The sequence below is a fragment of the Microchirus variegatus genome, assembly GCF_963457635.1.
Source record: "Microchirus variegatus genome assembly, chromosome: 19".
Taxonomy (NCBI): domain Eukaryota; kingdom Metazoa; phylum Chordata; class Actinopteri; order Pleuronectiformes; family Soleidae; genus Microchirus; species Microchirus variegatus.
The window spans coordinates 23,204,917-23,220,313 of record NC_139820.1 but is presented as its reverse complement, the minus strand read 5'-3'; the positions used below and the strand labels follow the sequence as shown (position 1 = coordinate 23,220,313).

Here is a 15,397-nt window from a genome sequence, read left to right as displayed (position 1 = left end):
CACCTGCTTCATGTAAACACACACACACTCATAAATAGTGAACAGTGAAAAGACGTCTGCTCTGTCGCCCCCTGGAGTCAGAGCAGCACATGACAGACACAGCTCTGTTTGTAAATGTGGACCAGATTAAATCATCTGAGCAGCTTTAATCACATTAATCCAAAGTTTCTTTGGCAAATTCAACATAAAGAGAAAATCATGTCATTCTTTCTTTAGTATTAAAAACATCAGGGTTTAAATCGTCGGGAAACGTAAAAGTGTTTAAATTTAAAAGCACGACGTTTCAGTGTTTCAGGACGTTGGTTTTCTGGTCTCGTAATCTCTGCTCCATTTGCACAATCCCAGATTAAAGTAAGTCAATAATAACAATAATAATAATAATAATAATAATAATAATGATAATAATAATAAAAAATAAGAGACGTTAAGTTTGCGTTCACATTACGTCAGCAGGTACCAAAGTGTTTCTGTCTCCACGGTAACAGACGCTCCAGGTTAAAGTTTCGTCAGATTATTCATAATCTGAAGGTTTTAATCCACCGTCAGTTCATCTCATCCACGGGGGGGTTAGGGTTCACGTCAGAGTATTTAAAGGTGTAACCCGTGCACTCATCTGTGGACGTTTGGTTCACTCCAAACATAATCCCGACATAATCCCGACACCAGGATCTATCCCAGCAGACACCAGGGCGTGAGCTCCTGCTCACACTCCAGTTTGGTGTTGATGATGGTGCACGGAGCGCCGCTGATGGTCACTTCCTGTCTGGACTCCACCTGGTAACGCAGGTTGGTCAGCCCCCCCTCTGGGTCCACTTTAAACTGCTCCTGCAGGGGGGGGGAGGGGCGGAGGGGGGAGGAGGAGCAGGGGCGGAGGCGGGGTTTGGGGGCGGGGCATAAATCTGGATTTTTAATGTGTTTTTAAAGCATCAGAAGTTTTACAAAGTGTCACAGAGACCACTTTTACAACAGGAAACTGAAGTTTGTAAACCACTCACTCTCTCACACCAAAGTCACTCACTCTCCCACACCAAAGTCACTCACTCTCTCACACCAAAGTCACTCACTCTCCTCACACCAAAGTCACTCACTCTCCTCACACCAAAGTCACTCACTCTCCCACACCAAAGTCACTCACTCTCACACACCAAAGTCACTCACTCTCCTCACACCAAAGTCACTCACTCTCCCACACCGAAGTCACTCACTCTCCCACACCAAAGTCACTCACTCTCCCACACCAAAGTCACTCGCTCTCCCACACCAAAGTCACTCACTCTCACACCAAAGTCACTCACTCTCCCACACCAAAGTCACTCACTCACTCTCACCAAAGTCACTCACTCTCCCACACCAAAGTCACTCACTCTCCCACACCAAAGTCACTCACTCTCCCACACCAAAGTCACTCACACTTCCACACCAAAGTCACTCACTCTCCCACACCAAAGTCACTCACTCTCCCACACCAAAGTCACTCACTGTGGTTTACAAACTTCATTTTCCTGTTGTTAAAGTCTGTCTAACAGTGAAATAAAGACGTGAACGTGATCTTAAAGACGTCGTAGACTTAAACTGACGTAGATTTGATTGATTTCAGTCTTTCAAATAAAGGTACAGTGCGTAAAAACGTAGTTATATGTGCAGCTGAATGTTTCTCTTCCAGGTGTTTTGTTGAAACTGCGTCGCCTTCATTTATAAATATAATAATAATAATGTCACGCTTTAAAGGTGCATTATGTAATAAATCTAAATCAACTGGTCATAAAATCCTCCTAATATGTCACAGAGACTCAGGAATAATGTTCATAACAAACTGAACTCACCAACAACAACAGTACAGACTAAATATTTGCATAAAATAAATCATTTGCAGACTTTAAATCATGTTTATGTTTTGAAATCATGTTTTGGCTCGGCATTTTGAATTCGAATGTAGTAACTGTTTTTGGCCACATTCTTACATATGGCGCCTTTAAGGACCTTTAAGTGTGTGAAAGCAGTTTTTCCTTGGTGAACCGTCCCTTTAAGAAGAGTGTGGACATTTTCCTCTCGTCTGAAAGTGGTTTCATCATCACCTCCTGTCACACCTTCCTATGGCTCATGTTCAAACGTTCATTTACAGATCATTTCTATCAGATTTATTCATGTTTGACACACTCTTCACTTCTCACTCTCTGCTCTCAGGTTGATTCCGTTTCTTCAAGTTAAATATTTTTTTTTCCCTCCTCTATGATGCTCTGCCATATTTATTAATCAGGGTCTCAGTCAAATGTAAGACTTTTTAAGACTTTTTTAAGACCATAATGAATAAAATGTTCATTTCAAATCCATACTGGCAAAAAAGTACAAAAGACATGAAGGAAAATAATCTGTGGGTTTTCATTAATTTTTCTCCGCTGTTATGCTAAGCTAAGCTGAAACGCACCGCGGCGTGCGCACAGCATGCTAGCTAGTGTTGCTGGATAAATTGTCACCGGGGAACACAGGTGGACTACTTTAGTTCTGTGTTGCGGTTATTGTTATTGCATCCTTAAAAATAGAAACATTTCAACACGAGACTGAAGTTTATGCACCTTTTAAATAAAAGTAACGTTAATAGATTTTTAAGACCTTTCAAAATTGTATTTAAGACCTTTTGTGTGATTTTAGGAGAATTTAAGACATTTTAAGGCCTGCGGATAACCCTTTTGTTTATTTCACTTTATAGACTTTATTACAGCGCCCCCTGGAGGCCACGGCTCGACCTTTAACCTCCCGTCTGTACCTGTTTCTGAGCGGCGACTCTCTTCTGGTCTCTTTTCCTCCAGGCCGGGTCGTGGATGTGCAGGAAGGTTTTATAACCCGTGGTGATTCCACTGGGTCTGAAGAGCTGCAGAAACAGAAGAAGAAGAAGAAGAAGAAGAAACAGCTTCAGGCTTCAATGTTTGACCTCTGAATGTTTATCATTATCGAGTCATTTACAGATTTAAATCACCTGCAGCTCAGCTTTCCTCAGTCGTCTGTAGAACTCGTCGTCTTCTCGGCCCCAGCCCCAGAACCTGTTTGACATCCCATTACACTGTGAAACACACAAACAAACACGTGTGAGAGAGAGAGCCTGACAAACCTTATCAAACAGCTCCATCTGGTGGAGACTACACATCACTACATCACAAACAGTATCCAGCAGGTTATGGATTATTTCTTCAACTAACAGCGATATTCTCTGTATTCTGTGTAGTAACTCTTGTTTATAATCTGTCCATTATTTCCTCTGGATTAATCGACTTGTTTGGTTCATACAATGTCAGAAAATATTGATCGGTGTTTGTCAAACTCTGGAAATGATTCAGTTTGAGTGACTTCTTTGTTTCTATGGAGCAAAGAGAGCGGAAAATATTCACATTTAAGAAGCTGAAAAATCACAGAAAAATATATATTTTTTTAAAAGACAGAAGTGAAATTAACACTTGTTTGACTGATGTGCGCCCTCTACTGGTACAAGGTGTAACCACACTGAATGTGAATGTGACAGACTAAAATAATAATATTAGTGCTGTCAAACGTTAACGAGTCGACATGTTTCCATGACGACTGAGCGGAAAAAGATGCGTTTACGTGACTCCCCGATTGTTAAACTGAGTCTCTAAAGTAACGGTAAACTTTAAAAACAGACGCACACATACGCAGTAAACAGGTATGCTAACGTTGTTTGTTAGCGCTGCTCTTTTCCCTTTAATAAACAGACCGCTCCAGGTCCAGCTAACGGAGCTAACTGGTAAAGGGTGCCTGGACTCCCGTGTCGCGGCACGTAAACATGACGTCATTCGCGTCTTTTTCCAGTCAGTCGTCCAGGAAACGGGTCGTGCGTTAACCTAGTGCACAGCACTAAATAATATATATTATAACAATAATAATAATAACACTACTAGAACAGACGTCGTTGGTGAATGAATGAATGACTAATAGTGGTTAACAGTCTCAGTACCATGTGGTAGTGCCTCTTGGTCAGCAGCAGGATTCCCCCCACGTACGTCTTGTAGTGATAGAGCGGGTGCAGCTCGGGCGAGGCCACGTGGAACGGTCCGTCCGCGGGGAAACCGTAATCCAGGGCGTCGTTCAGCGGCAGCAGGTCCACGTCGTGCATCGCCAGGTAGTCGGTGTCGTTACCGCTCTCCAGGTAACCCACGTTAATGAGAGACGCCCGATTGAACCTGAAACACAAGCAAACGTCTGTGTTTGTGTGTGGAGGAACAGGAAGTGAGACTTTTACTCTGAAAATCTGACCTGTAGCGGTCCACCTGTGTGTGGATGCACAGGAAGTGAGACTTTTACTTTGAAAAGCTGACCTGTAGCGGTCCACCCGTGTGTGGACGAACAGGAAGTGAGACTTTTACTCTGAAAAGCTGACCTGTAGCGGTCCACCTGTGTGTGGACGAACAGGAAGTGAGACTTTTACTCTGAAAAGCTGAACTGTAGGGGTCCACCTGTGTGTGGACAACAGGAAGTGAGACTTTTACTCTGAAAAGCTGACCTGTAGCGGTCCACCTGTGTGTGGATGAAGAGGAAGTGAGACTTTTACTCTGAAAAGCTGAGCTGTAGTGGTCCACCTGTGTGTGGATGAAGAGGAAGTGAGACTTTTACTCTGAAAAGCTGACCTGTAACGGTCCACCTGCATGTGGATGAACAGGAAGTGAGACTTTTACTCTGAAAAGCTGACCTGTAACGGTCCACCTGTGTGTGGATGAACAGGAAGTGAGACTTTTTACTTTGAAAGCTGACCTGTAACGGTCCACCTGTGTGTGGACGTACAGGAAGTGAGACTTTTACTCTGAAAAGCTGACCTGTAACGGTCCACCTGTGTGTGGATGAACAGGAAGTGAGACTTTTACTTTGAAAGCTGACCTGTAACGGTCCACCTGTGTGTGGACGAACAGGAAGTGAGACTTTTACTCTGAAAAGCTGACCTGTAGTGGTCCACCTGTGTGTGGAGGAACAGGAAGTGAGACTTTTACTCTGAAAAGCTGACCTGTAGTGGTCCACCTGGTTGATGACGATGATCTTGTGGCGGATCTTCTTCTTGTTGAGGAACGTGTGCATGAAGGGAACGAACACCAGCAGCTCCTCGAAGCGCTCTCTGAACGGGATGACCACGGCCAGTTTGTGAGGACCCCAGGAGACGTCGTCCACCGTGGACGCCTGAGGACAGGGCGGGGGCGGGGCCTGCTGCTGCTGCTGCCGGGACAGACGTCTGTCCTCGCTCATGGACGAGGACATGTCCCCCGAACAGCTGAGCTGCAGCCACAGCAGAGAGACCAGGACCAAAACCATGCAGAGTCCAAAGAGCTTATAGACGGTACATTTACCAGACAGGAACCTGAAAACACACACACACATACATAACTGCTGAGAGCGCCCCCTGTGGCTGAGAACAGGCCTGACACACACACACACAGACTCCCTCTCAAAGGAAACAAAATGGCTGCCAGCAGAGACACAACACTCTCCCACACCAAACCCCACAGAGAAAACAAGCGATTTAAGCTCACGGGGACACAGGAGCTGCTGGTCCTCTGCTGCCTCGTGTGGTCACTTTGTGTCACTGTGGAATGTCGAAATTAAATATTCAAAAAGCTGAATTCACTAAAATCAGTCATTGTAAGTTAGTGATGGAGGCAGCAGTGGATCAACAACTCCTGTGAACTCCTGTGTGCTGTGATGTTAAAATCACTGGTTTACTCTATGGACTTTGGTGTGGGAGAGTGAGTGGTTTACAAAAGTCTGTCTCGCAGTGAGACAAAGACGTGCACATGCTCTTAAGATATCGTAGAGTTACAATGATGTAGATTTTATTCACAGGGTCTTTTGTTAAGATGCTTAAAACAGTTCTTTTTTTGGCAGCCATTTTATATTTAACGTCCAGGTGTCTAAACCTGAATTATCCCCCTTTTCAGAGGCTAAACTCTGCTTTTCCTCGTCTCTGGTTGCAGCCATGTTGTCAGTCGGAGTGAAAACCATCAGAGTCAAAAAGGACTGGTGCAGTTTGTGGTTTCTAATCTCAACCAAACAGCATTCAGGGTTAGTGGTCGTCAAAGTCAGGTTTCCAAACTGTGTCATATGGAGGACTAAACCTGACATAGGTATGAACAAATCAATAAATACATAAATAAATAAATAAATAAATACAGGAATAAATGTTGAAACAAACGTAGAAACAAATAAACTCAGAAATGTAGAAATCAATGTAAAGCATTTATTATTTTATTTATACATTTATAAAAGTATTTATTAATTTATGTATGCATGCGTTTATTATTTCATTTATGTATTCCTGTATTTATTTATTTATTCATTCCTGTATTAATTCATTCCTGCATTTATTCATCTATATATTTATTCCTGTATTAATTTATTTATGTATTCCTGTATTTATTTATGTATACTTATATCAGGTTTAGTCCTCCATAGAGTCAGAGACTTCAAGTACTAAAGCTGCAACCACTGACATCTTCTGTTGTCATGGTGATGCAGCGTTGGCTGATGGGAGTTGTTGTTGTTGTGGCGGTTGTTTTCCTTCAGTGTTGATGGATAAGGGGCTCAATTGTCCTCTGATTAAATCCAGAAAAAAAATCATCTTTACTTTAAAGTGATCTTGGAATGAGTGGTTGGAAAAATGCAGCGCCTCCTTGTGGCACTTGAGAATAAATCATTAGGACCATAAGCGAGGTGGTCGATTGCATAAAATATGAAGGATTTTCCACGTTCATGGTGACCTGATAATAGACCACGAACATCGTGTTTTTTATGCAACAGTGGAATTAAATCGTATATTTTCGTGAAGCGAAAGTCCCCGAATCACAGTTTAAGAACCTCCGAGTGGAGACACAACACTTACTCACTCCTTTTGTTTCCCATGAGGAACTTTAGAAGTTTCATTTCTTTAAAAAGCCCCAAAAAAACACATCGGATTTGGTTAACATTTTGCCTTTTCTATTTTAAATGAGCATAAACAGAATAAACAAACTCACCTTCGCTCCTCTTTGAAGTAGAGGACGGGTTTTCTTCTCGATGAATACATCATCTTTACTGGTTACACCGGGGTTTTTAAGATCCACGACACCGACACACGAGCAGAGACTCAGCCGCGGAGGTGATGTTGTTGAGCGGGGGGCATGAGAAACGAAGCCCCGCGGTTAATCCCACTGGTTTTCACAGCTCCATGGTGTCGGGAGATCGAGCCGACCGCCGCCGTAAATCTCGGCTAATTGTCCCCGAACAGAGCGGTTCGGTTCCGCAGCCTATGAACATCTGCTCGATGCGATTATGTTTAAAAACAGGAAAAACTCTGACGGGGTTTCGCGTGTGTTAGCTTAGCATGCAGCCCCCCCCCCTCACATTCACCGTTACCGTACACGTAGCATGTAGCGGTTCACACACACACCGACGCTCCGGGCTCACACTCCGACATCTTCGGCTTTTACTTGGTTCTATTGACCGACACCGACAGACACCGACGGTCCGTTCACAGCTGAACCCGCACGAACGCACCAGAACCGGACTAGAGACACCGGAACAATTTACGACTGTTTTACACTGAAGAGGAGGGAAAAAATAACACGAACACAAGCCGACTGTAGTACGGTACGACCCGATTAACAGTCCGAAAGGGAACAGCGGCGCTTTTGTCGTAAATAAGGTTCCCATTTTTTCAGTTAAAGGGACAGTGCACTAATGTTTCATCAGAACCATGAATTAATTAACCATTAAACATGAATATGATTGTTTGGTCTCACTACTTTATATTTTGTTATAAATTGCAAAGTTCAAATTTATAACGTTTTTTGTAGAGGTGGTTTACAAATACAACTTATTATAATTACTATTGTGGTTAATATAATCATCATAAAATATCAAAATAAACCTGCAGACTCTAACTTGACCATATTATTAGGGACAATAACACATTAAAGTAGTTTTATAACTCAACCTGCTTATCTAACTATAATTCATGTGTTTATCACATTTATTAGTATACAAGTTTTATTTATTTTTTTAAAAGAACAGAATATACGTACACATGTGGGTTCAAAGGTGACAAAACTTTATTTCAAGTGCAACTTTTCCGACAGATTTCATTGACATAATCTCTTCAAAATAAAACAAAAATGAACCTTCACCGCTGATTTAGAAACAGAAACAGTTTAACACAAAAACCACCAGAGGAAAGAGAGTTTTCTTCTCATCTTTTTTTAAACTTCAGAAGCTGCCGCTGAAGTCGTTTTTCAAAATAAAGGTCATTAAAATCAGCGTGGACGCAGAAAAAGTGGATTTGACTGAAAATGACAGAAAACTTACATTCAGTTTGGACACGAAAGAAAAAAAGAAGAAAAAACTTCACTCAAATGAAAACAGGAAGTAACAAACAGAACCACAGTGACATCACATCCTCCTTCACCAAACAGGATTATGACAAATCACGTGACACTGAAAAAAACCCCCAAACATCAGTTTTAATCCTGCACAAGCTATAAAAATTATCTCCTTTAAAAACACACGTTTTTAAACATCACTGATTTTTATTCACTCTTTGTTACATTTGAAAATCTCTGTTCTCCCACCCCCAGAAATTATGATAATAATCTGATTATAATCAGAGTACTCACTCGGATTAACGAAACCCGACTCTTCTTTCCGACATCTCTAGTGGCCAGTAACGAACTTACAGCGAGGATAAGAAAGAAACGCAAAACAAACAAACAAACAAACAACAAACAAACAAACGTGATTGACAGCTGTGTAATAAATAGCTCCACATGTTTTTCTGTCACTGTGATGATGATGATGTCGTCTGCGTCGTGACTCCTCAGGAGTTTTTACTGCATCCATCAGTAGAGATTAAACACACACACACACACTTGTACTTGCTGCATACTAAGGACCAGCATTTCCACTTTATAAATCAACACAATTACAAATATCTACTTCATGAATGACATCTATAAAGAACTACTGGGTGCAGTACCATAAGATGTCTGCAGGTGGAGCCCCAGAGCAAAAAGTGTGTGAAACACCAGGGCTGGAAAACAGGTTTTGTACCAAATTGAGGAGCTCTGTTAAAAACAGCTTTTGGTATGTTTACAACCCCAGGGAGTGATTTCAATGAAAACAAAGTGAGGACCGGCCAAAATGTCCTCACTTTGTTGGTTAAAAACCCCTCACTGGTCCTCACTATGCCGCAAGTACAAGAACGCACACACACACACACTCTACACCAGTTTCTTGGCCTCAAAGAAGCTCTTCAGATGTCTCATCTGCCAGATGCCGATGGCGACCAGGATGAGCGTCTGGACGATGGACCACCAGAGGACGCGCTGGTTCGTGCTTTCGCTGGTCTGACGGAAACGCTCCTCACGGTACTGAGAGGAAACACACACACACAAACAGACAGCCAGCAGGGGGCGCTCAGTGACAAACACTCCTCACTGTCACTATGGTAACAGCCACTGACCAGACTGTGTTTTTAATGTTGACCAAGAGAAACTGAGGCTTTTATGTTTTTATGTTGACAAAACGATGGAAAAGTGCTTCCTGGTCTCGTGACATAGTGTGTGGGCGGAGTCAGGCGCCTGTCACTCACCCTCTGGTAGTTCTGCTCCTTCTGGATCTGGTCCACCTGCTCCACCAGCTGCCTCACCCTCAGCTGCAGCTCCGTCAGCTTGTCTTTGGCGGCGATCTCGGCATAGTTGTTGGCGTGTTCTCCCACCTGGATGTCCAGGTGAACCCTCTGCAACACAACAGCGCCACCAGCAGGTCAGCGGTGGAATGACACGGGTGCATTTGAAGTGGTTAAAAACAGACGACCGGTAAAAAAAATGCTGCAGAGTCGTGACACTTTGGATAAAATCCTCTCTTGAGGCTGCAGTAACATTATAATACTGCAGCGTGTTGACCACCAGGGGGCAGAGTTCTGTGTGTGTGTGTGTGTGCTCACCAGCATGCCTCCTGCAAACAGGGAGAACTTGGAGGAGTTGGAGTGCAGACAGATCTGATGTTCTCCTGGTGTGTGAGACGTGAACGTGACTCTGCCCTCAGAGCCGTACTGACGAGACAGGATCACCTAAGGGAGGATAATCTGATTATAATCTGAACACCGACGAGACAGAATCACATACAGGAGGATAATCTGAATATAATCTGAACACTGACGAGACAGGATCACATACAGGAGGATAATCTGATTATAATCTGAGCCGTACTGACGAGACAGGATTACCTACGGGAGGATAATCTGATTATAATCTGAACACTGACGAGACAGAATCACATACAGGAGGATAATCTGATTATAATCTGAACACCGACGAGACAGAATTACCTATGGGAAGATAATCTGATTATAATCTGAACACTGACGAGACAGGATCACATACAGGAGGATAATCTGATTATAATCTGAACACTGACGAGACAGAATCACCTACGGGAGGATAATCTGATTATAATCTGAACACTGACGAGACAGGATCACCTGCAGGACAATAATCTGATCAATGACAGCAGAATAATCTGAATACAGACTCCAGAATAATCTGATTACACCCAGTGAAGTTATCTGAACACAGACACCAAAATAATCTGATGACACCAAGTGAAGTGACTGCAACACATTTAAAGAAATAAAGCAGGTTTTATCTGAAGTGAAAGTTATTTTAAGATCATGTAATCCAGATTATAAGCAGTAGATTATATTTGACTTGAGTGTATTTACAGTCCAGAGAAACGACCTGTGTAGCTTCATATCCACACACAAACACATACATGATTATCGATCATAAATCTTACCTTGTCGTCGGGATCCCTGACTTCGACGTACATGCCCAGTCCCTGAGTGGCAGGAAGATACTCCTCCCTCTGTTTATCGTACAGCTGAGTCCTGTAGTTTCCTGCAATTTGTGTTGCAATTTTAATTTTTGTTGGATAATATAAGTGGATCAGTGGATAAATAAATCGTGGGATGTGTCAACTTCTTACAGGGGTCTCAAGCTCACGGCCCTACACTAACTTTAAAATGATGAAAATGTAAATTATTATCAACACTGGCCACCACGGATGGACAATAGTTTTATGATGATGATAATAATAAAAGTTATATTGATCTCATTCCTAAATTCAACATTAAATTATATATAAGATAATGTGTTTTATTTACAAGGGTCTACATGGTATTTTGATTCCATATGTTATGTTTTGGTTATGAACTACAGTTTCTATTGAAATGATGTGCAATATCATGTGTAATATATTTGAATTGCAACATCATGATGGATTTTAAACACACTGACCAGACCAGAAGTTCACTGGCCCCGGGGTCATTGTGAGTTTGAGGCCCCTGTTACATTGTTTTAAACCTAATAATAAGATTTGTCTATAACTGATAACAGTTATGTGCCTGTAAATATTATATACTTATATACTATTACTGCTACTAATATACTATTACATATAATATTACACAATGTTACCATGTTATCTGACTTCCAGATGTTACAGAACGTGTTCATGTTTTACTCAGATTTTGATTATTTAAAATGTAAAAAAGACATTTGTGAGCAGGTGAATAAAAGTGTTATAAAACAGTGCATTTGTGTGACTGTTAATGTTAAAACATGAATGAAAGGACCATTAGCCCTCGGGACTGTTTACGTTATCAAACTTAGTCCTTTAAATAAAGTTTAAACACCCGTATTTTACATCGTCAACAGTTTTTACTTCTTATTTATTGTTTTACGGCAGTTTTACAGCAGTTTAAAGACGGTTTGCATGAATTTGATCGTCTTTCTCGAGCTTTAGCTTCAAACAGGAACTAACTTCATGCTAACGCAGTGTCAACATTTTAAGTATAAATACACAAACTTAACAAACAGTGTCACAGTATTCCTGTATTATAGCAGCTTATGTGTGCGATGAGCCGTAAATATCATAAAAAGCAGGACGCGAGTCGCTGTTTGTCACTTTTTTTTTTTAAAGACACGAGCACGACTTTAGCTTTAGCTCCAGTTAGCCAGCGGGGCTAGCATTAACCGCCGCTAGCACGAGCCGCAGTCACCGGTGGACACTCACCGATGATCATCGTCTCGTCGGGAATCTCCTCGATGAAACATTTCTTCTCCGTCTCGCCGATGTGAAAATAAAGCGACGAGGCGACGTTGTAAAACGCGCTGAGAAGGAAAAACGACGCTAAACTCTGCGGCTTCATCCTGACCCGCACACACTCACACACAGACGCCAGCATCGGGACTCACACACTGCGCAGGCGCACAGACTGCAATGCCACGTAACCCATCGTCCTACTGTGGCCAATCAGCGCCACGCAGCAGGAGCATGCTGGGAGTTGTGGTTTTTAAAACGTTTGGCCGTTTTAAGCAACGTAACGTCCGCAAAACTCGGCGTTTAGACAGATATTTCACAATATCGTGACGAGAACAGATTCGAGTCACACGTTTTAACAGATAAATGTTTTATTTTTTTGGGGAAAGGTTCTCCTGTAGGGGGCAGCAAGCCTACACCGCGGCGGATGAGTCCACCAGGAAAGAAGGAAGAGAAGAAGCAGCACTTCCGGTAAGCTGTTTCCATGGCAATCAGACATGGCGCCCGGTGAGAGACGCGTCTTCTTTGTGCTAAACGAGTGAATAACTTTAATAACAATGATCGAGAACACGAACAAAACCGTGGCTTTAACGTTAGCGTTAACGCGACGACGTGTCCACGCGCCCGCGGTTAACGTTTAACAGCGTGACGTCACAGGCGTCAGCGAGAGGTTCAGTTAGCCGTTAGCATTTAGTCGTTAGCTAAAGCATTAGATCGGCTTTGTAACTCATCAGTAACTTATTATTATTATAATAAGAATGATTATTATTATCATTTAAACAGGTACACGAACCACATTTATACACGTACAGGATATTAATAATACTGTTGTTATAACTGTTAATGCTAATATTACTGTTAAACTCTATTATTGTTGTTCGCACGAAAACTGCTTCACTATTCTCATCTATTATCAGCTGTTATATGTGAAAATAAGTCAGTGTTCCACTTTTAAAACACTTTGTTTTTCTTTTTGCAGGAAACCAATCAGTTGTATCCTTCACTGAACTCATGTCTCTGTCTGTCCTCAGTCTTCTGTGACTCTGCGTCCTCTGTCCTCAACTCTGTGTCCTCCTCAGCTTCTGTCCTCGTCTCTGAGCGTCCTCTGTCCTTAACTCTGTGTCCTCCCCAGCTGTCGTCCCCTCCTCTGCAGCTTCTGTCCTCGTCTCTGAGCGTCCTCTGTCCTCGTCTCTGAGTGTCCTCTGTCCTCGTCTCTGAGTGTCCTCTGTCCTCGTCTCCGTGTGTCCTCTGTCCTCGTCTCTGAGCGTCCTCTGTCCTCATCTCTGAGCGTCCTCTGTCCTCGTCTCCGTTTGTCCTCTGTCCTCCTCTCTGAGCGTCCTCTGTCCTCGTCTCTGAGCGTCCTCTGTCCTCGTCTCCGTTTTTCCTCTGTCCTCGTCTCTGAGCGTCATCTGTCCTCGTCTCTGAGCGTCCTCTGTCCTAGTCTCTGAGCGTCCTCTGTCCTCGTCTATGTGCGTCCTCTGTCCTCGTCTCTGAGCGTCCTCTGTCCTCGTCTATGTGCGTCCTCTGTCCTCGTCTCTGTGCGTCCTCTGTCCTCGTCTCTGAGCGTCCTCTGTCCTCGTCTCTGTGTGTCCTCGTCTATGTGCGTCCTCTGTCCTCGTCTCTGAGCGTCCCCTGTCCTCGTCTATGTGCGTCCTCTGTCCTCGTCTCTGAGCGTCCTCTGTCCTCGTCTCTGTGTGTCCTCGTCTATGTGCGTCCTCTGTCCTCGTCTCTGAGCGTCCCCTGTCCTCGTCTCTGAGCGTCCTCTGTCCTCGTCTCTGAGCATCATCTGTCCTCGTCTATGTGCGTCCTCTGTCCTCATCTCTGAGTGTCCTCTGTCCTCGTCTCTGAGCGTCCTCTGTCCTCGTCTCTGTGCGTCCTCTGTCCTCATCTCTGTGTCCTCCTCAGCTTCTGTCCTCCTCTCTGTGCGTCCTCTGTCCTTAACTCTGTGTGTCCTCTGTCCTCATCTCTGTGCGTCCTCTGTCCTCGTCTCCGTGTGTCCTCTGTCCTCGTCTCTGAGCGCCCTCTGTCCTCGTCTCTGAGCGTCCTCTGTCCTTAACTCCGTGTCCTCCTCAGCTGTCGTCCACTCCTCTTCAGCTCCTCTTCTTCCTCAACACCTGGTACTTTGCTGCTTTTTACGTGGCAGAGATTCTCATGTTCATCTATAAAGGTGAGGACGTGTCTCGCGTGGACGGACGGCGTCCTCTCGCTCTGTGCTGCAGCAGCTCGAGATTAATCTGTCATTAATCTGTTTATTCTCTGGATTATGTGCCTGTGTGTGTGTGTGTGTGTGTGTGTGTGCGTGTGCAGGGGTCCAGCTGCCGTACCCGTCACAGAACCTGGTTCTGGACGTGGCTCTGCTGATCATCTTCCTCGCTCTGGAGACGCTCAGGATCTTTTACGGTGAGTCCATCGATCAGCGATCAGCGATCAATAACCTCCTGATCAGACACTCTCCCTCTGGCTCTTGTGCTGCTCTGGTGCCACCTGGTGGACACTGTTTGCAGTTGCAGGACTTGATGAGCTGCAGCTTTTTAAACAAAGCTTTTATTCATCGTGTCCAGGTTGGAAGGGGAACCTGTGCGAGCGTTCCCTGGCGTCGTGCGCGTCCATCTTTATCCTCCTCCCGTGTGCGGCGCTGGCCGTTTACTTCCTGTTGCTGCAGACCTTCGTGCTGAGGCTGGAGTTCATCCTCAGCATCGTCCTCCTCTGCTTCTACGGCCTGGAGCTGCTGCTGGGACTCCTGTCCATATCGTCCTTCACTAGGTGAGGGGGGCGGGGCCTCAGGGGTGGGGGCGGGGCCTCAGAGGTAACTGAGCTAACTCATCTGGAAACATCTCAGTGAAACAGTTTTTGTTTTGTTTCCTGTAGATCTAAAGTTTACTGAAGACGAAGGACATCGCAGAGGACGACTGTTTGTTTTGTAAATAAAGTTTTTTTTGTTGTTGTTCATTTCAGATGTTTATAGACGTGTAAATACAAAAACAAGTTGGAATAAAACATTTTTATAAAGATTCAGCCTCGGCTTAAGTTTATTTTCGTGTTTTATATAATATATATATTAGATATGTAATATTTTGTGTGTGGGCAGTTATTATTAACTCTTTATTTATTTATGTAACTCCGCCCACAATCGTGAAAAAACCCCACGCCAAGTCGGACGTCAAAATATGCAAAAAGAACGTTACGACCTTTTTTAGTTTAATAATTAAACTGTGACAAAAAGGCAGAATTTATAAAAACAACAAAACATATTTATTTAAAAATGTGCGAT

At 43.5% G+C, this 15,397-nt stretch overlaps 3 protein-coding genes across 3 annotated transcripts; 1 reads left to right on the top strand and 2 right to left on the bottom strand.

Annotated features, from left to right (window-relative positions):
- Positions 1-234: 234 nt before the first annotated feature.
- Positions 235-7,123, bottom strand: b4galt7 (xylosylprotein beta 1,4-galactosyltransferase, polypeptide 7 (galactosyltransferase I)). The gene is made up of 6 exons (XM_083906484.1): positions 7,008-7,123; positions 5,009-5,356; positions 3,968-4,193; positions 2,975-3,058; positions 2,765-2,869; positions 235-825 (listed from the first exon to the last, which is right to left on the bottom strand). Exons 1-6 carry the CDS (start codon positions 7,058-7,060, stop codon positions 670-672), a joined length of 972 nt encoding a protein of 323 aa, XP_083762610.1. The 5' UTR covers positions 7,061-7,123; the 3' UTR covers positions 235-669.
- A 952-nt stretch (positions 7,124-8,075) lies between these two features.
- On the bottom strand, positions 8,076-12,267 carry tmed9 (transmembrane p24 trafficking protein 9). Its single transcript, XM_083905726.1, has 5 exons — positions 12,100-12,267; positions 10,822-10,922; positions 9,971-10,096; positions 9,617-9,763; positions 8,076-9,395 (listed from the first exon to the last, which is right to left on the bottom strand). The coding sequence occupies exons 1-5, from the start codon at positions 12,233-12,235 to the stop codon at positions 9,246-9,248; spliced, it is 660 nt and encodes a 219-aa protein (XP_083761852.1). The 5' UTR covers positions 12,236-12,267; the 3' UTR covers positions 8,076-9,245.
- Positions 12,268-12,623: 356 nt separating this feature from the next.
- Positions 12,624-15,010, top strand: tmem216 (transmembrane protein 216; the record flags this gene model as incomplete). Its single annotated transcript, XM_083906113.1, has 6 exons — positions 12,624-12,633; positions 13,158-13,192; positions 14,200-14,293; positions 14,434-14,526; positions 14,688-14,889; positions 14,995-15,010. The coding sequence occupies 6 exons, from the start codon at positions 12,624-12,626 to the stop codon at positions 15,008-15,010; spliced, it is 450 nt and encodes a 149-aa protein (XP_083762239.1).
- Positions 15,011-15,397: the final 387 nt, after the last annotated feature.